Genomic DNA, 16194 nt, shown 5'->3' on the forward strand with positions numbered 1-16194 from the left:
GTTTTTATGTTGAAATGAATGAAGAAAAACACAGACCGTCTTTGATGATGCTCATTTGGTCGAAAACATCCTTCTTTAATGTTTATTATGTCACAATATTCCATGTTATAATAATTGTTTTGCTTCCCGTGCGCCAGCGGCCACACTCTTGGTTGAGTGTATACTCTAAACAATTTTGCTCCCTCAGGAACAAAGAGGAAATATACGCACTTTCTGTACCTCGCATGAAAAACTGCAAGTCTCAAATTACTCATGGACACAATATAATAACTCTTTAGTATGATGTATTGGTAAATGAATGTAAAATTGTCATTTATTTACTTTCAAATAAATAAAGTCAATGTGCGAGACCTGGAAATAATTTAATATTATATATCATATAATAGCCTATAATATTATAAATCTATTATGATATGCGGTAAATGCATGTTTTTTGTTACAATGATAGATACATAACTGATTGAACAGCAGGCATCATAACAAAAAGATGCCTAAATATGAAAAAAAAAAATTTGATTCTGGTCATGAATGTAGAGATCAACAGGCAGTGAAGATTTAATCACTCTGATTTTCTGATTCAATCATCAGTCACAGGATTTTCTTGAAGCTCAACATTGTATCAGGATTTTCTGTGATGAAACTGTTTTCTGGTTACTGAAGATTTCTGACAAAGTCAAAGATGTGCTTTTGTGTTTTTTAGTAACAAATTGTTCCTGAATGAAAAAAAAAAAAAAATATGGCAACATAGAATGAAGAATAGGGCAATCTCCCTATATAGACCCAATATTAAGAAGAAGATCCTCTTATTAAGAAATATCATAATATCAGAAGATCTTTGTATCATATCTTGGTGGGGAAAAAAAGTATCAAAAGCTGTTAATCTTTTAGACTTAAATTCATATAGGAAAAAGGGGACGTTATTTTTTAACCTGGTCAGAGGTCTTGATAGTTTCATATCTAATATAGAATTTGTAGAAAAAACAACAACAAAAACACACAACAATTTTGGCAGTGTGGGTACATGGGAGCCTTATTTATGGTGCATTCATCTCTGTCTCTGCTGCTGAGGGTTATCCTCCTTGTTTAATGCAGAGGCAACTAATCTGTTATTCTGGGTGGTGTCAATGAGGCATTATGTTTACTTGTATCAGCTTCCTCTAACCCACATTAGTCAGTCACCGAACCGCATGCAGGAATTTCAACAGAAACGGAGCTGAGGTGGATGAGACCCGGGGGTGAAAAATGATGTATTAGTCCACTGCATTTATCCTTACCATGCTGCTGTGTGAATGATACCAGCAGTGAAAGATCAGGTTGAGTCATGCTCTGGATTTTCATGCAAGTGTTGTCTCTCAGTGTCCATTTGTGAACATCTGATGGTGGAAGTTGTAATTCATTGTTTGCACCCGTTTCAATACCAATACTCAGTCTGGTGCCTGCACTGAAGAGTGTCTCCAGTGCTTCTTTACAAACCTTGAGCTCCTTACACCCTCTAGTGGAAAACAAGTGTAATTATATATAATTAACTTCAATTATTTCTAAATTTGTATTGGCCTTACTGATACAGAGCTTATCTACTCTCACTGCAGTGACTAATGGCTTGTGAATTAGCTTCTAGTTCTGTTTCTAAGTAAATAAAACTCAACAGTCATTCATTTGAAGCAGAGTCATTTTAATGCATTGTTAAAAAGCAATGAAGTGTGGCACACAGCAGTAAAATCAAGCCTCATCCATCTACAAATACAGCAAGGCAAGCAAATCATTTGGTTTGATTAGCAGCAGAGAGAAGACACTGAAACAGTAGTGTTCAGCTGAATCAAGTTAATTTGACAGAGCAGTGCAATATAGGCCGAAGGTTGTGCAGAGTCTACAAGAAGTTAAACTCAGAGCTTGGTCAAGGTCAAAGGTTGAAGTCACAGGTTCTCTCCAGCTGTGGGTTTGGTTTTCGGGTTTGGGTAAAGCAAGAAGCCGGAGAAAGTGCTGTCGTCCTCGCTGCTGGAGTAAATACCGTTCCAGTCTCTCAGTGTCTCCAGCCACACCTGGTCACCTTCAGTCAGCTGCAGCAGCGCGAGGTTGGACGCCTGATCTATGTCTTGGCCATACAGAGAATCCCGAGTCCGCAGCTTCCGTGTCCCGCTAACCACCAGTGCGGCGCGCACAGGCCGGTTGCGTACAGTGATGTGGTAAGTGAATAAGTAAACCCCAGGGTAGGTGACGTTGTACTTGCTGAGTGCTGGGTCCCAGTGACCCTCCCCATTGTAAAACACCTTGTCAAACTTGACAGGTACACCGGGTGGAGGGAAGGACCTGCTGGGGAACAAGCCCACGCTGAAGGCAGAGCGGACCTGTTCCACGCTCTCACCTGGTGAACCTTTAGGGCCCCGAGGCCCGCGCCCACCTTTAAGCCCCCTCTCCCCTCTCAGCCCTGCCATACCCCTCCCACCTGGAGTTCCTGGGGGCCCTCGGGCCCCAGTATCTCCCTTCCCTCCCGAAGGCCCTGGCTCTCCTCTCTCTCCCTTCCTACCATCAGTTCCATTCACCCCCGGGGGGCCAATCTCGCCTCTGAAGCCAGGGGGCCCACGTTCACCCACATTTCCTTTCTCGCCTTTCTCACCTGGTAAACACTCGCCTGGAAGTCCTTGTTCACCTTTCTGACCCTTTATCCCGTCTATCCCAGCGGGACCCATAGGCCCCTCTCGCCCAGCGATGCCCTTAGTCCCATTCAGGCCATGCTCGCCTCTTTCTCCCGGGTCCCCTTTCAGACCACTGAAGCCACGTTCACCTTTCTCTCCTTTGGGGCCTGGATCACCTACAATACATGGAAAAGTTACATTCAAATAAAGAGACATGTCTTTGTTTAAATCTTTAGATCCTCTCTCTTTCAATTATTAGAGTACATTTGCAAAGCATTAATCTAACTGATTATATTAAGTAGCCTATACAATTTCTTCTGACATTCTCATTAAAGATACATACCTTTTTCACCTGGTTTTCCTGGGACCCCAGGGATACCAGGAAGACCCACAGATCCTTGAACGCCCTTTTCACCTATGGTAGTTTTAATGAATAAGGTGTAGAAAATGATGTCCATAAAGTACTTGTACAAAAAAGTGTTTTGCAAAAAATGAGAGAAAACTAAAGAGAGGGAAACAGAGAGACATTCAAGAACTCTCTTGCTCTTAAGCCCCGTTGTACCTATGTTGCCATTGAGCCCGTTGGCCCCAGGTATTCCTGCTGGTCCTGGAGGTCCTCTTACCCCTGATTCTCCCTTCTCTCCTGGCAACCCTGTGAATCAGAGCATACTAAGGAGAACGGCAAATTTTGACGTCTTAAAAGTAACTTTCATGAAAATAAAAACATTTCTCACCTGAAGGGCCCCTTTCTCCTGGAGGTGCTGGTGGCCCTCTCTCTCCCTTGGGCCCTACGGGGCCTTTTTCTGGCGGACAGCACTCACAAAAGTTGAAGAAGCATTCATTGTAGTCGAGGGTATAGTTTCCAAGGGTGTTCCCAGGGGGTGTTATGGCATCTGGGAGTAACTCAGTAGGGTAAGTGTCGCTGGAAAAGTTGGTGCTGTCCGTTGGGGATGAGGTGTAAGGATCCATCGTTACATCGGTTGTCTCATCTGTGTGCGGGCTGCTGGGAGGAGATGTGGTCGTGGTGGTGGTTCGTCCAAATCCTCCACCTCCGCCACTGCTCCCAGCTCGAGGGGGCTTCTTGGTGCTCTGAGGTCTGGGCCACCGTGTGGTTCTGGCACTGGAAGTTAGTGCGGCCATCAGGACCACAAGGAGGGTGGTGAGGAGAATAAAGCGAACGGATGGCATACTGAAGGCTTGGCACAATGATCTGTGAACAAACCAGGAGGGAAGGCTGAAGACAAAGCAGGTGCATCACTTTGGAAAATATATTTTCTATTGCAACACTGTGTTTAAAATGTATAAAGCAACAAGTGCATCTTACCTGCTGTTGTCAATGGTGTTGACTTTTCACTCCATCCCCTCAAACTAGCGATTGATGCAGTTTACCTCCTTCCTTATATTGCCCTCAAGCCAGTGAGAGAACAAAGGACAGAAACAGCAGGGGTTATTAGGAGGTAGGTAGGCAGGGAAGAACAGATTACATGACTCCTGAGGGATATGAAATAAAGTAGGTTGTATACAAGGCAAGACTTTACTCTGTGATATCGGATATAAGTCCAGGGCCCAGTGGTGCATACGCTACTATGGTGGTTTTCACACACATGCCTGCTTTGTACACAAACACAAGATAATCTAAAGTTACAAACTTAGACACACTTTCACAGAACATGTGTACACACACACTGTGTTTGTACCCCCAAAAATTCACGCCTTATTGGTAATGGATAACATTGCGTATGAGTCTTACCCAGGGAAACACTTTGTACTGATCACACCATTTGGCAGAACCTCAAAGCAGAAAATGGATCACCGCGGACCAAGTGGGAGAGGGATCAATGTCCCAAAACAGGTGGTGTGGCAACATTGATCCAACCACTGACCACACTGATCTAACAAACCTAAAAAGTCCAGTAAACCCAGTAAGCCTCATGGAAACCTGGCTCCACTGAACCCAGCTTCACACACTCAGACTGTGTGTTGGGTGCAGTCAACCTCTGACATTTTACCCCTGAATAACTCACGGTTGGTAGATTCCAAACAAAATATGATAATGAGCTATGTGATATGCAGGAAAATACATACCTAGTTGGACAGTAAAAAGGCAGACACATGTAGAGAGGCAGATAAAGTTACTATGGATACATAAAGTTGTCTGACTGAAGATCCTGGATGTATCTTGAATAGATCAAGTTGGGTGAAAACCCTGATTAGAAACAAGTTTTCTTCAACCTGTGCAGAAAACAAAAAAAACATTAAACTATTACAAGAAAAAATTTATTTGTATAGCACCAAATGATATCATACATTATTTTAAGGTATTTTATGTGATAAGCTATTATGATTTCGAGTTCCAATCTATACTCCTAAGAAATATAATAAATACATGAGAGGGCAATATACGTAAAAACACATTGTCAACAACAGTACTAAAAACTACAGCTTCAAGCCAGCTGAGCATTCAACAAACTAATGGCAGAAGGCACAAAAGATCTTGAATAGCGATTGGTCTTCCTAAGAGGCTGCATGTAGCGTCGCCCTGACGGCATCAAGACATCTAATCAATACAGTTCAGCATTACACAGAAGAAACACCTTCCTCCAAAGCTAAAAGTCCAAACTTGATTTGAATAGCCAACACTATTTGAATGTGAATTTGAATATAGGGGACGTTATATTATTATTTTAGTTTTTATTAGATTTGTGTATGAGAAATGGAGCAATGATAAATGTTGGCTCAACTGGCCTACTATGAGTGTGTGTTCGTGTTGACCGCTTTGTGTAGGATATGTATAAACAGAACTCAACACCATCAGACAGAGGTGTAGCTATTATTCCACAGAGCCACCAGGGGACAGTGTTTGTTCAGTGACTTTTCTTACCACCAAATAAACAAAGGCCCAGTCGTAACATTATATTGGGTAATAATAGTCCATAATATAATCAATATTTATTTATTCATTCACCCTAACCCTTTTGTAGGCTACTTTTTATTCAAAGCTTGTTGCGTCTGTATTATATCTTAGATAGATAGATAGATAGATAGATAGATAGATAGATAGATAGATAGATAGATAGATAGATAGATAGATAGATAGATAGATAGATAGATAGTAGTTTAGTTTGTGAAATTGTGACACATAGGTGAGCTGTATAGGTAAAACGTATGTGGCCATAATGTGTAATATTATAGGCTACTAGATTACATCATGACTTGATTCCGCAGCCACCGCCATTGGTTCCAATGTTTTGCTTGTGCGTCTTATGAGTTTGCAGCTGCGCAGTGCGCACTCATGTCAGCGCGGACGTTTAGGGGTGAAGTCGGCGGCTGTCAAAATAATGCACCTCCGCTAAAGACTTTTCAAAATAAAACGCTGCGCTAAGCACCACCATTGTGCACCCGAGCACAGCCCTGCCCTCTGTCTTGCTTTATTGCAATAACTACAGGTGTTTTCCGGTCTTGGACCGACTCCAGCTCGGTGAATTGACACAGCTAAAGAATGGAGGTGTGTGAGCGAAAAATGTTATGTTGATGCGGGGACAGAGCAGGCACATATCCCAGAGAAGAAACGGGGTCAGCGGTAGAAAGAAAAAAAGGAGGACACCTCCAAGTCACATCGTCGGCTATCGCCCCCCCGGTGACTCCCATGTCTCTCTCCGGGGTGGGTCTAACCCAAAATATCCGTCATCTAACAATGGGTTGTGGGAGATCGGCTCGACTCGGAGAATCCTCTTGCAGCTGTTCAGAGAGCCGAGGATAGGACCGAGACTGCCGAGTCAATGAGGGTTTCTTGTCTGCTTTTGTCCGCTTCCCGGCCCCGGTGTCTGGCAGCACAGTGCGTGAATAAAGGCGCCCGGAGCAGAGACGACAGGCCTCCGAGGAGCACCGTGTAAATGTTGAGATCCAGACGTTGTCGGACATCGAAAGTAGTGAATCGATTTCTTCGGAGTTGCGCTGAGCGGATGGAGTGAATTGTGCAAGGAGGAAAAAAGAGAGAGAGAGAGAGAGAGAGAGAGGTAGAGCACAGCTTGGTTGCGTGTGATGATAGGAGACACAATGACGCTCTTGTCTCTTCTGGGTCGGATCATGCGCTATTTTCTCCTCAGGCCTGAGACATTGTTTCTGTTGTGCATCAGTCTGGCGCTGTGGAGCTACTTCTTCCACACCGACGAGGTGAAAACCATCGTCAAATCCAGTCGGGATGCCGTGAAGATGGTTAAGGGGAAAGTGGCGGAGATGATGCAGAATGACCGACTGGGAGGCCTCAGTATCCTGGACGCGGAGTTCTCCAAAACCTGGGACTTCAAGAACAACAACGTCGCCGTGTACTCCATACAGGGGAGGAGGGATCACATGGAGGACCGCTTCGAGGTGCTCACCGACCTCACCAACAAGACTCACCCGTCCATTTTCGGGATATTTGACGGTCACGGTGGAGAGGTAGGGGGCTCGGGGGCTCGGGGGCTGAGGGGGACGGGGAGGTATGAGGGTATTACAGCAGGGGCCGGTGTTATAGCACACCGCAGTTGTTTTAGACTCATCAGACTCAGAACCTGCCGCTGCTGCACTGTTCTCAGCATCACTTTGATGCACACTGACAGAGAGGGAGTTCACTGGGGGATGCACATGATTATACAGTAGCAGTTACTGCAGGATCCCCCCTCCTAGACTTACCCCAATGTCAACAACTATGCTGCATTATGACACTTTTACATTTACCGTTCAATTACTGTTATAGAGCAAGCATCAACAATAAATAGCACTTTCTACTGAGCACCACAGTAATGCAGGTTTCCTGTAGGAATGCAGCTATTTGAGTTTAGGCAGAGGCACACAGTGCTGGTGTTTCTCACTTCATCCTCCTCACCCCATTTTCAAATACAGCAGTCCCCCTCCCCACTTCCTTTGTGTAAACACCTCCTCTGCCCCACTGCTGCCAGCCAGGGAGTTGACTTGGGATTCATCACAAAGAGCTTGTGTATGTGTGCGTGTTGGTGTGTGTGTGTGCGTACCAGGGTCAAGCGATGTGTGTATAGTTTTTGTCTGTGTCTCTCCATTCCCTGCTTGTCAAGGGTCAGTGGTTTCTCATGGCTGTCTTCAGACCACGTGTCCTGTGTGGACGCCATCTGTCGCAGCTGCCCCCCCCACCCCCACCCCCAGAGGTTTCCCGGAGAGGACACATTTGACTGAATGATACCAAGTTTCACGTTCTGTCCCTGGCCTTCTTGCATGACAACTTATTTTTTTGACTAACATTTAACTGCATGCAAAACTTAAGAGTTTTGCATTCTTTATTGACTGTGCCAGATTTACTTATTTGTCTCAAGTAAGGAGATTCACTGCAGTTGTACAGTGAGCTGTTTGATAAAACAATGGAAAGCTCTGTGGACAGAGTGTTATATTTAAATACAACATTAGGCGGACTTCCAAAATACAATAACTTGATTTGGTCTTCTGATTTGTCTGCAACTTAAAGGATAAAATGTGTGTGAGCTGCTGTAATGCAATCCAACTGACTCACAGCTGGGAGCTCTGCACCAGATCATCCTCAGATGATCTAATACCACGTCACACCAGACCATCGATCCCTGTGTGTATCAGACTCGATATACATTCACATATCTTGACTTGCCATTATTACGCAGAATATAAAATTGGAACTGCTGCCAAATCTCACAGTCGCAGGAGTTGCTGTAGTGTTGTGTTCGCAGAAGGAGTGAGGGTGCCAACAGTCAAACAGAGGGGACTGCTGTATAAACAAATATCTATTCTTCCTGTCTGTCATCACATCTATCACCCAACTGCCTTTTCTTGTTTTTTGGTCAACATTGACTTCACCCATTATACAGTCATTAATATATAGAAACGCAATCCCCAGTCTAAAAACTGTAAATGCCTTTTAACAGTAAATTGGAGATGAGTCTAATGTTGAGGCTCATTTAAGAGAGTTGTGTTTGCCTTCTGGGACTCTCAGTGCTGATGGTGTTGTCGGGAAAGTTGCGGCATGTGAATGTGTTCAAATGTTTATTTGCTTGTGTTTTTCAAATGCAACTTGGCACTACCGTAAAAGCACAGAGACACAAACACACGCACAGAGATACACACACATTGACTATATTAAATGAAGCGATGATGCCAAGCCAAATATGGGCAGATAAAAAAGGCTGTGTCTGGCAGTGCAGTTTGTTCTGGCTCTGAAAATATGCAGGAAATTTCTCAAACACGTCTCTGTGTTGGTTTTTTTTTTCTTGTAGCTTTTATCGAGGCACTGACTTATGGCCCAGAATCATAAAAGTCAGCACAAACTCCTTCTCCTCTTTCAACTTGATTCCCTGACACTATTTGCTGCTGAAGCAGGAACTGTGAGTAGTTTACGACTTTAACAGGCTGTCACACTCCACTGCTTCTCTGTATAAAATTTTATAGTTCAGTTTTTTCAAAATTAAAGTTACACAGTCACTGACTCGAGGTGCAAATAGGATTTAATAAAGCGGTAAAATCAATAAGAGATCCCGAATACTAATTGGGAAACCTCACATTCACTCATTAAATCCTCAGACTGAATATTATTAATGTGTGAAGTCTGCTGCATGAGCCCAGGCGTTTTCAGCTGTTTACTGCAAATGGAAATTTATACTTGAAGCTCTCTCCCAGATTACACCTCTTTGTGTGCCTCTCTCCCCAATTAAGTAAATGAATGAGCACACTTGTCCAGCAGGGAGTGAGATGGGAGTGGGGGCAGCAGCATGAGATGCTTTTATTTTAGTGAGCATAAGCATTAGGAATTTTGAATCACTTCCAAGTCTATTTACATCTTGATAAACATTTTGATTGGAACCATAGCGGTTGTGGCATTAACACAGGCACAGACTAAAACATACGTTGCACCACGTGTTCGGAGACATCGATCATTTATCTTCGCTCGGGTATTAACTGAAACCAAAATGCTTGATCATATCCATAAAAAAGTGAAACACAGGATGAAACTTTCAAAGTGAATTTATATCCCAACATGCGTGTGCTGTAGAGCTGCTAAATCCCACCACTACAGGGGCCCCAAGTGTCCCAATTTCCATAGAAACTGTGAATATGAAATATGTATCTACCGGGACATGGCGCTGGTGTAAAAAAAAGAAAAAGAGAAAAAAAATCCAATTTTACATTTCACTCGACAGCATTAGCATAATGGAAATCTTGGCAGAAAAAAGTGAGAGAAGGAGCAGATAAGTCAGAGCATGGGGAGGAGGAGGACGAGTTGGCTGGAGGATGAGGAGGTTGTTCAATAATTCAGCACAGAGCACCTGCTTTATGTAATGAAAAGAAGCACTCCTCTAAATTAGAGTAGTATTGGACCATATTACCTGGCAGCCACAATGAGAGAAAGATCTAATAAGTAACTAATTCACAATATTATGGTGACCTGTCAAACTGAATATAATTATTACAAAATGTGCTGAAATGTATGTGTGTAATATAGCACATATATATACAATATAGCACGGCCAGCTATTGGAAAAAAAAAAGAAAGCACAAAAAATAACTTTCTTTCAGTAAAGTAGCATTTTCTTGTTTTCACTGCGGCCTTATCTCTTAAATGATGAACATGTTGGTAAAGAGCCGCATATTTACACGACAAACTAAGGTCATGTTTCTGGAAGTTTCTAAAGTGAATGGCAGTCCAATATATCAACTTCCCTTTTAGAGAGTAACTGCACTCTCATATTCACCAGCTAGTCACTAGGCATGTCCCACAGAAAACAGCTACCTAGTGAGGTAAATGCTTTTGGGAGTCTGAAAAGACTGCAGAGCGGACTGATGTTTCTCTAATACCAGACTACTTCATATAATATATAGTCATGTAACCCATGTTTAATATGAAATGAAAACATTAATCAGTGTAGCGTTAAATTTACAACTTGTCATAATCAGCCCTCATGTACTAGTCTATATATTTCAGACAGAAAGCAGAGCTGAGCTTGATTCTCTGTCCTCCCTCTGTCTAATCCCCCCACGTTTTCCCTCACCCCCTGACTCCCTCCATCTCCCAGGCTGCGGCGGACTACGTGAAGGCGCACCTCCCTGAGTCTCTGAGGCAGCAGCTGCAGTCTTTTGAGAGAGAGAAGAGAGAGAGCGCCTCCTCTTACACCAGCATCCTCGAGCAGCGCATCCTGGCTGTGGATCGTGAGATGCTGGACAAGCTCTCTGCCAATCATGATGAAGCAGGTCAGGCAGGGGGGAGTAAAGTGGTTGGAGGTGAATATATGCTATGCGTGTGTGTATGTGTGTGTGTGGTAGGGGGTTGCAAAAGTTGGTTTTGGGAAATGATAATTACGCATGTCCTTTTGTTGCACTTGCTTATGTGATTCATTTAATTCTGAGACTTTTACTTGAAATGTTCTTCTCCAAATCTCCTTGGTGATGGGAGAGATGTTAGAGTGACGCCTTCAAGTGCTCGTCATTCACGCTGCCTGCCTCTTAAAGGGCATAGTGTGTCATAACATCTCCGCTATTGAATGCAATCTCAGTTTCCTGTATAACACCCTCTCAGTACAATGACATTTTCCTCGTTCGTGGTTTCCCTTTGTACCTCTTTGTTTATTTGAAATGCTGACTACGAGAAGAGTGAGTGTAACATTAGACGGCAGTTGTAGTGTATTTGGTACTCTAGTTTGCACAGATGGAAATCTCAGAATTTGAGTACAGACCTCGCCTGCATTTGCATGGCCTTTGAAAGAGCATTCCTATATGTTATTCCTGCAGTGATACTCTGAGCCCTGAGAATATGTTAAAGACTAATTCTCATAAATCACTGTATTGTAGTGTGGAACATCTGTAAAAATATAATTGTAAAATGTAATGAATGAGCCAAGGTGATTGCAAAAAAAAAAAAAAACCCTAACCACAACCAGGTCCAAGTCAAAATTGTAAACACATTTCTGGTAAATCATCTGTAATTTCAAAACTACAAGCTGTGTCATTTTGTTTTTTGTTTTTCTCTTTCTGTATCCCTCCTGTGCAGGAACGACATGTCTGGTGGCGCTGCTGTCGGACAGAGAACTCACAGTAGCCAACGTTGGAGACTCTCGTGGTGTGTTGTGTGACAAAGATGGGAACGCTGTTGCGCTGTCACATGACCACAAGCCGTATCAGCTCAAAGAGCGTAAGAGGATCAAGAGGGCAGGTACATAAGAGAATAAGAGAATATAAAGCACACATCTAACTGCACTCCATGCCCCTGTCTTTGAATGTAGGTTGTCCTCGGTTGCCATCTCATGGCCTAATTAGGAACAGCATTGTGTTAAACTTGCTAACAATGTCATGAATAGAGACCTAAGCTGTGTGATTAAAGGATTTTCTCAACTTAGCATTCATCACATTATCTTAAATCAATTGAGAGCAGTTGTCTCCCTCGGTGCTTGTGCTTGTGCTTTGTCACTCTCACACAGCAGATGATCATAAGTACGTCTGTGGATCAAACACAGACTTTAAGTAACCCACCAGTAGCCGTCAAGCACGCTTTTCATTATCAGATCCTGGCTCAGACTCTTAAGCTCTAATTAATTAAAACCCATATTCACCTTCTCTTCCAGGAGGTTTCATCAGTTTTAATGGCTCCTGGAGAGTGCAGGGGATCCTGGCGATGTCCCGCTCTCTGGGGGACTACCCGCTGAAAAACCTCAACGTGGTGATCCCCGACCCAGACATCATGACCTTTGACCTGGACAAACTGCAGCCAGAGTTCATGATCCTGGCTTCCGATGGCCTGTGGGACGCCTTCAGTAACGAAGAGGCCGTTCGCTTCGTCCGCGAGCGCCTGGATGAGCCTCACTTCGGCGCCAAGAGCATTGTCCTCCAGTCCTTCTACCGCGGCTGCCCAGACAACATCACTGTAATGGTGGTGAAGTTCAAAAGTGGAGCTGGGGGGAGCAGCAAGGCAGGATAGTAGGTCAAGTTTAGAGCTCACATTGTGATCAATGTTTTCTATGATCTATGATTTTCCCCATCTTCTGGATGGAGCAACAAGTGTACGATATTAACGGAGAACTGAGAGAATATGAAGTATAGACACTGAGAACTGTACCTTGGAGAAATGTACACACACACACACACAAACACAGACAAATACATACATGCAAACACATGTAACATTGGAGTTTTACTTTTATTCCTACATTTCTGACTGAGATAAGGGCATGTAAACATAATATAAACCCATTATCCATCTGCCAACTTCATGATGAATACAATAAACTTACAGAGATTCTCCAATAGTGGAGAGAGACACACCAAACAAGGGATTTCTCTTAACCAGCACACTTTAGACTGTGATTGATTTACTACTGTTTACTGTACATGCACATGAATGGTACAGCATCCACTGGAGGCTTCTTCAGAGGAGGCTTCAACTAGTGCCTACTCAAGAACTTACTGTGCAACTACAGGAAGCTATAAAGAAAATGTATTTGCAAAGATCACCCTGCTTGCTGCATTTTGATAATGCGCTTACATAATGTATGTAATGTATCTGACCTGGGATTTTGTCACAATCCCCAAAAGAAAAAAGAAAACAGAAAAAAAAGTCTCCAGTGGATCCATACCTTTAACTAACTTGAAGTGACTGTAACATTCAAAATCTAACTTTTAAGTATCATATCATCCCCTTTAGACCTGAGAGGTGGCTGTTAATCATTGGAGGTGTTGTCCTCTAGCTACATTGACTACAGTGGAGGGAGAAAAAAAAGTATGGCAGGAGGCTGACCACAGTTCCTACCAATGGTCTGTGGGATGGAATTTAGTTCAATTTCAAGGCGCCACACTGCTCACAAGTCTTAAAATTAAAGGTATCTATTAGGTTAAGGTGATCACGAACAAGAAATGACCTTAAACAGCCTTTCATGTAATTTTGCTATGCTGTTTTATAATATAACTGATAAATAACAGAATAAGGAAATCAAATTTGTAACTGGAAATGATTTTGCAACTTGTTTAAAGTAATATCGTCTGCTTCTTTGAAAACAGTCAGATAGTTGACTGTCTTAAATATGGACGCAACTGTTTACGTTCCCGGAGCCAACCAGTAAACTGTATATGGAGTGAGGTCATGTTCTCCAAAGGCTGAAGCAGCACATCTTTACAGCCACCGATCAAGTCTGCAAGACATGAGTGTTACTCGAAGGCAACATTTTGGGTAGACCATCACTCGAACATGCAACACACACATATGCACACAAAAACCACACACAATTCTGAAAAAAATTGCACTTTTCAGATGTTTATTTTTTGGAATGGCGAATTCTTATTACATATCAATGTAAACACTGTATATCCTCAGTAATACAGGAGGATTTTAAATGTATGTAGAACCTGATGTAGTTCCTGACCTTCACCTCATTTTATGGAGCTGATGTTGCATCCAAATGATTTTACACCATCTGTATCAGGGCATGTGCTTTGGCTTGTCCATATTCATGAACAAAGTTCATAGGGTTTGTATCCATGAACTCTGGCTGCCTTCGACCTGCAAGCACACAAAACAGGAGGTACAACAGACGTCAATGCATCTTCTGCCATGAGGAACTGACTCAGAGATGACACATCATGAACTGTACAGCTGCAGCCAGAACACAACTAGAAATATGATAGGCCCTTGAAGCAATACGACCGGTGTCATCGACAGCTACGACCTGTCAAAGAAAGTTACAGTAAACCATTGCTACTTGATTTACTATTGTGTTTTTTGGGGGGGGGGTTTTAAGTTAAGCTACTTTTTTTTTTTTACCATTGTGTATCATGACCTTTACATCAGTCAGAAGAAGCCTTTTTTTTATTTAACAGTTTACCTAATGCCTTATTTATTGTTTTTGGATACGTCCGGCAGATTGCCAAATCAGTCTTCTGTATATTAAGTTTTTGGTCCTTCTGTACATGAGCAGACGTTTACAATAAAAGAAGATACCCATCACTTTAATTTGAGATGCAGTGCGTGATTCAAACATGTTGAGCTGATGCTCAGTGTAAAAAGAATAAATTGTAAAGACTCTGTATGTAAATTATCAGTATTAAACAAGCTCTTTCATCTGAAATGTATCTTCCCCTTCAGTCTTTATTATTGCAAACAAAGCCATTGTGTTTCATTCCGGTCTTTAGTAACCTGACAGCATGTTCAAGTTCAATCACTGCAAAACACATATTTAGTTGGCAGACAGCTCAATACAGTTAATTTAATCTGATTTAATTAGTTACCACTACATTATAGACTTATCTTTGCACACTAGAGGTTGACCATAGTGGCAAGTGTTCCTGGAATGGTGGAGACTTAAGTGCCTTGTCTAAGGGCACAACAGGAATAAGCCATATGTGGAGGAACAGAGTGAGCAATGATTCATTTCTAAGCCTTTCCCGGCACTTGACTCCACTGTTTTTGCTTCCAACTACGTCCCAGTGACCTGTTTGTTGTAGTTATAATCTCAACCATCAGAAAAATTAGGTGGTGAGGTCAGAGAGCCCGGTTGTGGAAAGGCACGTGACGTCTTCTGCGTGTTTCTGGGATGCCTCTGGTGGAGTAAAAATAGCAGCTCCGTGCTCTGCCACTGCAAAGCAACTCAACCCCGGCTGCAGCCTTCAGGAGAAGGGCGAAGACAGCTCAGAGGCTCTCATCTCGCTGATGCCAAGTATAGAGACGGCCTCTGCCAGGTGGAGATACTCAGAATAGCTCGGACATGAAGTGATCCAAATGCACAAGACCCCTGTTGCAGTTGGTGTCTAATAACCACAAAGACAAGTGCGTCACAGCAGTTTTACGGGAACTCTTGAACCTTTTATGTGGATTTGGCGCTTTATAAGTGAGACAAGTGCGCGAAGGCAGCAGTGGAAGAAAGTTGTCATTAAGCCAACTCAGAAAAAAGCAAGAACACAACAATTCTGCTTTGTTTTTATACATATCTATTCCCTTGGATTAGTTTCAATCTAAATAACACCATGGGACAACAAGGCTCAAAATCCTCCATAGAGGCGAGGGTGATTTTCCAGCGTTTTGGTGCAATGGACATGTACCAGAGAATGGGAACATGTTCCACTCCGGCCTCCGTTGTCCACATCCAGAGGAAGGTGACCAGTCAGTCCCCAGGTCGTCACTCTCCCCGGGCACTGGGGAAGTCAACGCACCATTCATGGCCCCAGAGCAGCTGTGACGCCGGGGGACTGGTGTACGTGATGGATAACCCAACCGGCGGCGTGTGGGTGAAGCCGGAGGACAAGTGGATCAGATGATAGAAAATTAAGATCTTGAAGTGAAATACTAACAAATTCAACGATGGAATTGCGTCACGCACGCGGTGTTTGGATGCACTTTGTGTGTGTTCAGCGTCGGCGTCTTCCCGAGCATCAGGATGACTGCACCGGTGGTTTTTGGGTTCCTGCGCCGAGCTGCGCCTCGACCACACCGGGGTAGATTTGAAGGTCTTCGGGCGACGTGGGAGAGTTGGATGGACTGATTTATTGATTTAGTCTGTACGAGACGCCATCGAATTTAGAGGGGTTAAGAATTGCGCATGCAATTCTT

General features: G+C 43.2%; 2 protein-coding genes across 5 annotated transcripts; one reads left to right on the forward strand and one right to left on the reverse strand.

The window, feature by feature from the left end:
• Positions 1-1721: 1721 nt before the first annotated feature.
• On the reverse strand, positions 1722-4569 carry otol1a (otolin 1a). Of its 3 annotated transcripts, XM_083991572.1 has the most exons (6): positions 4384-4569; positions 4172-4241; positions 3958-4029; positions 3368-3843; positions 2977-3285; positions 1722-2809 (listed from the first exon to the last, which is right to left on the reverse strand). In XM_083991572.1, exons 4-6 carry the CDS (start codon positions 3819-3821, stop codon positions 1914-1916), a joined length of 1659 nt encoding a protein of 552 aa, XP_083847698.1. In that variant the 5' UTR covers positions 3822-3843; positions 3958-4029; positions 4172-4241; positions 4384-4569; the 3' UTR covers positions 1722-1913. The 3 variants fall into 3 exon arrangements, with proteins under 3 accessions (XP_083847698.1, XP_083847697.1, XP_083847699.1); XM_083991571.1 differs by having other exon boundaries at positions 3958-4244; XM_083991573.1 differs by having other exon boundaries at positions 2977-3048; positions 3196-3285; positions 3958-4569.
• Positions 4570-5873: 1304 nt separating this feature from the next.
• Positions 5874-14605, forward strand: ppm1la (protein phosphatase, Mg2+/Mn2+ dependent, 1La). 2 transcript variants are annotated; one of them, XM_083990845.1, is made up of 4 exons: positions 5874-7073; positions 10682-10886; positions 11653-11814; positions 12224-14605. In XM_083990845.1, exons 1-4 carry the CDS (start codon positions 6675-6677, stop codon positions 12574-12576), a joined length of 1119 nt encoding a protein of 372 aa, XP_083846971.1. In that variant the 5' UTR covers positions 5874-6674; the 3' UTR covers positions 12577-14605. The 2 variants fall into 2 exon arrangements, with proteins under 2 accessions (XP_083846971.1, XP_083846972.1); XM_083990846.1 differs by having other exon boundaries at positions 10682-10856.
• The last annotated feature ends 1589 nt before the right edge of the window (positions 14606-16194 follow it).

This window comes from Trachurus trachurus (genome assembly GCF_905171665.1).
Source record: "Trachurus trachurus genome assembly, chromosome: 17".
Classification (NCBI taxonomy): Eukaryota; Metazoa; Chordata; class Actinopteri; order Carangiformes; family Carangidae; genus Trachurus; species Trachurus trachurus.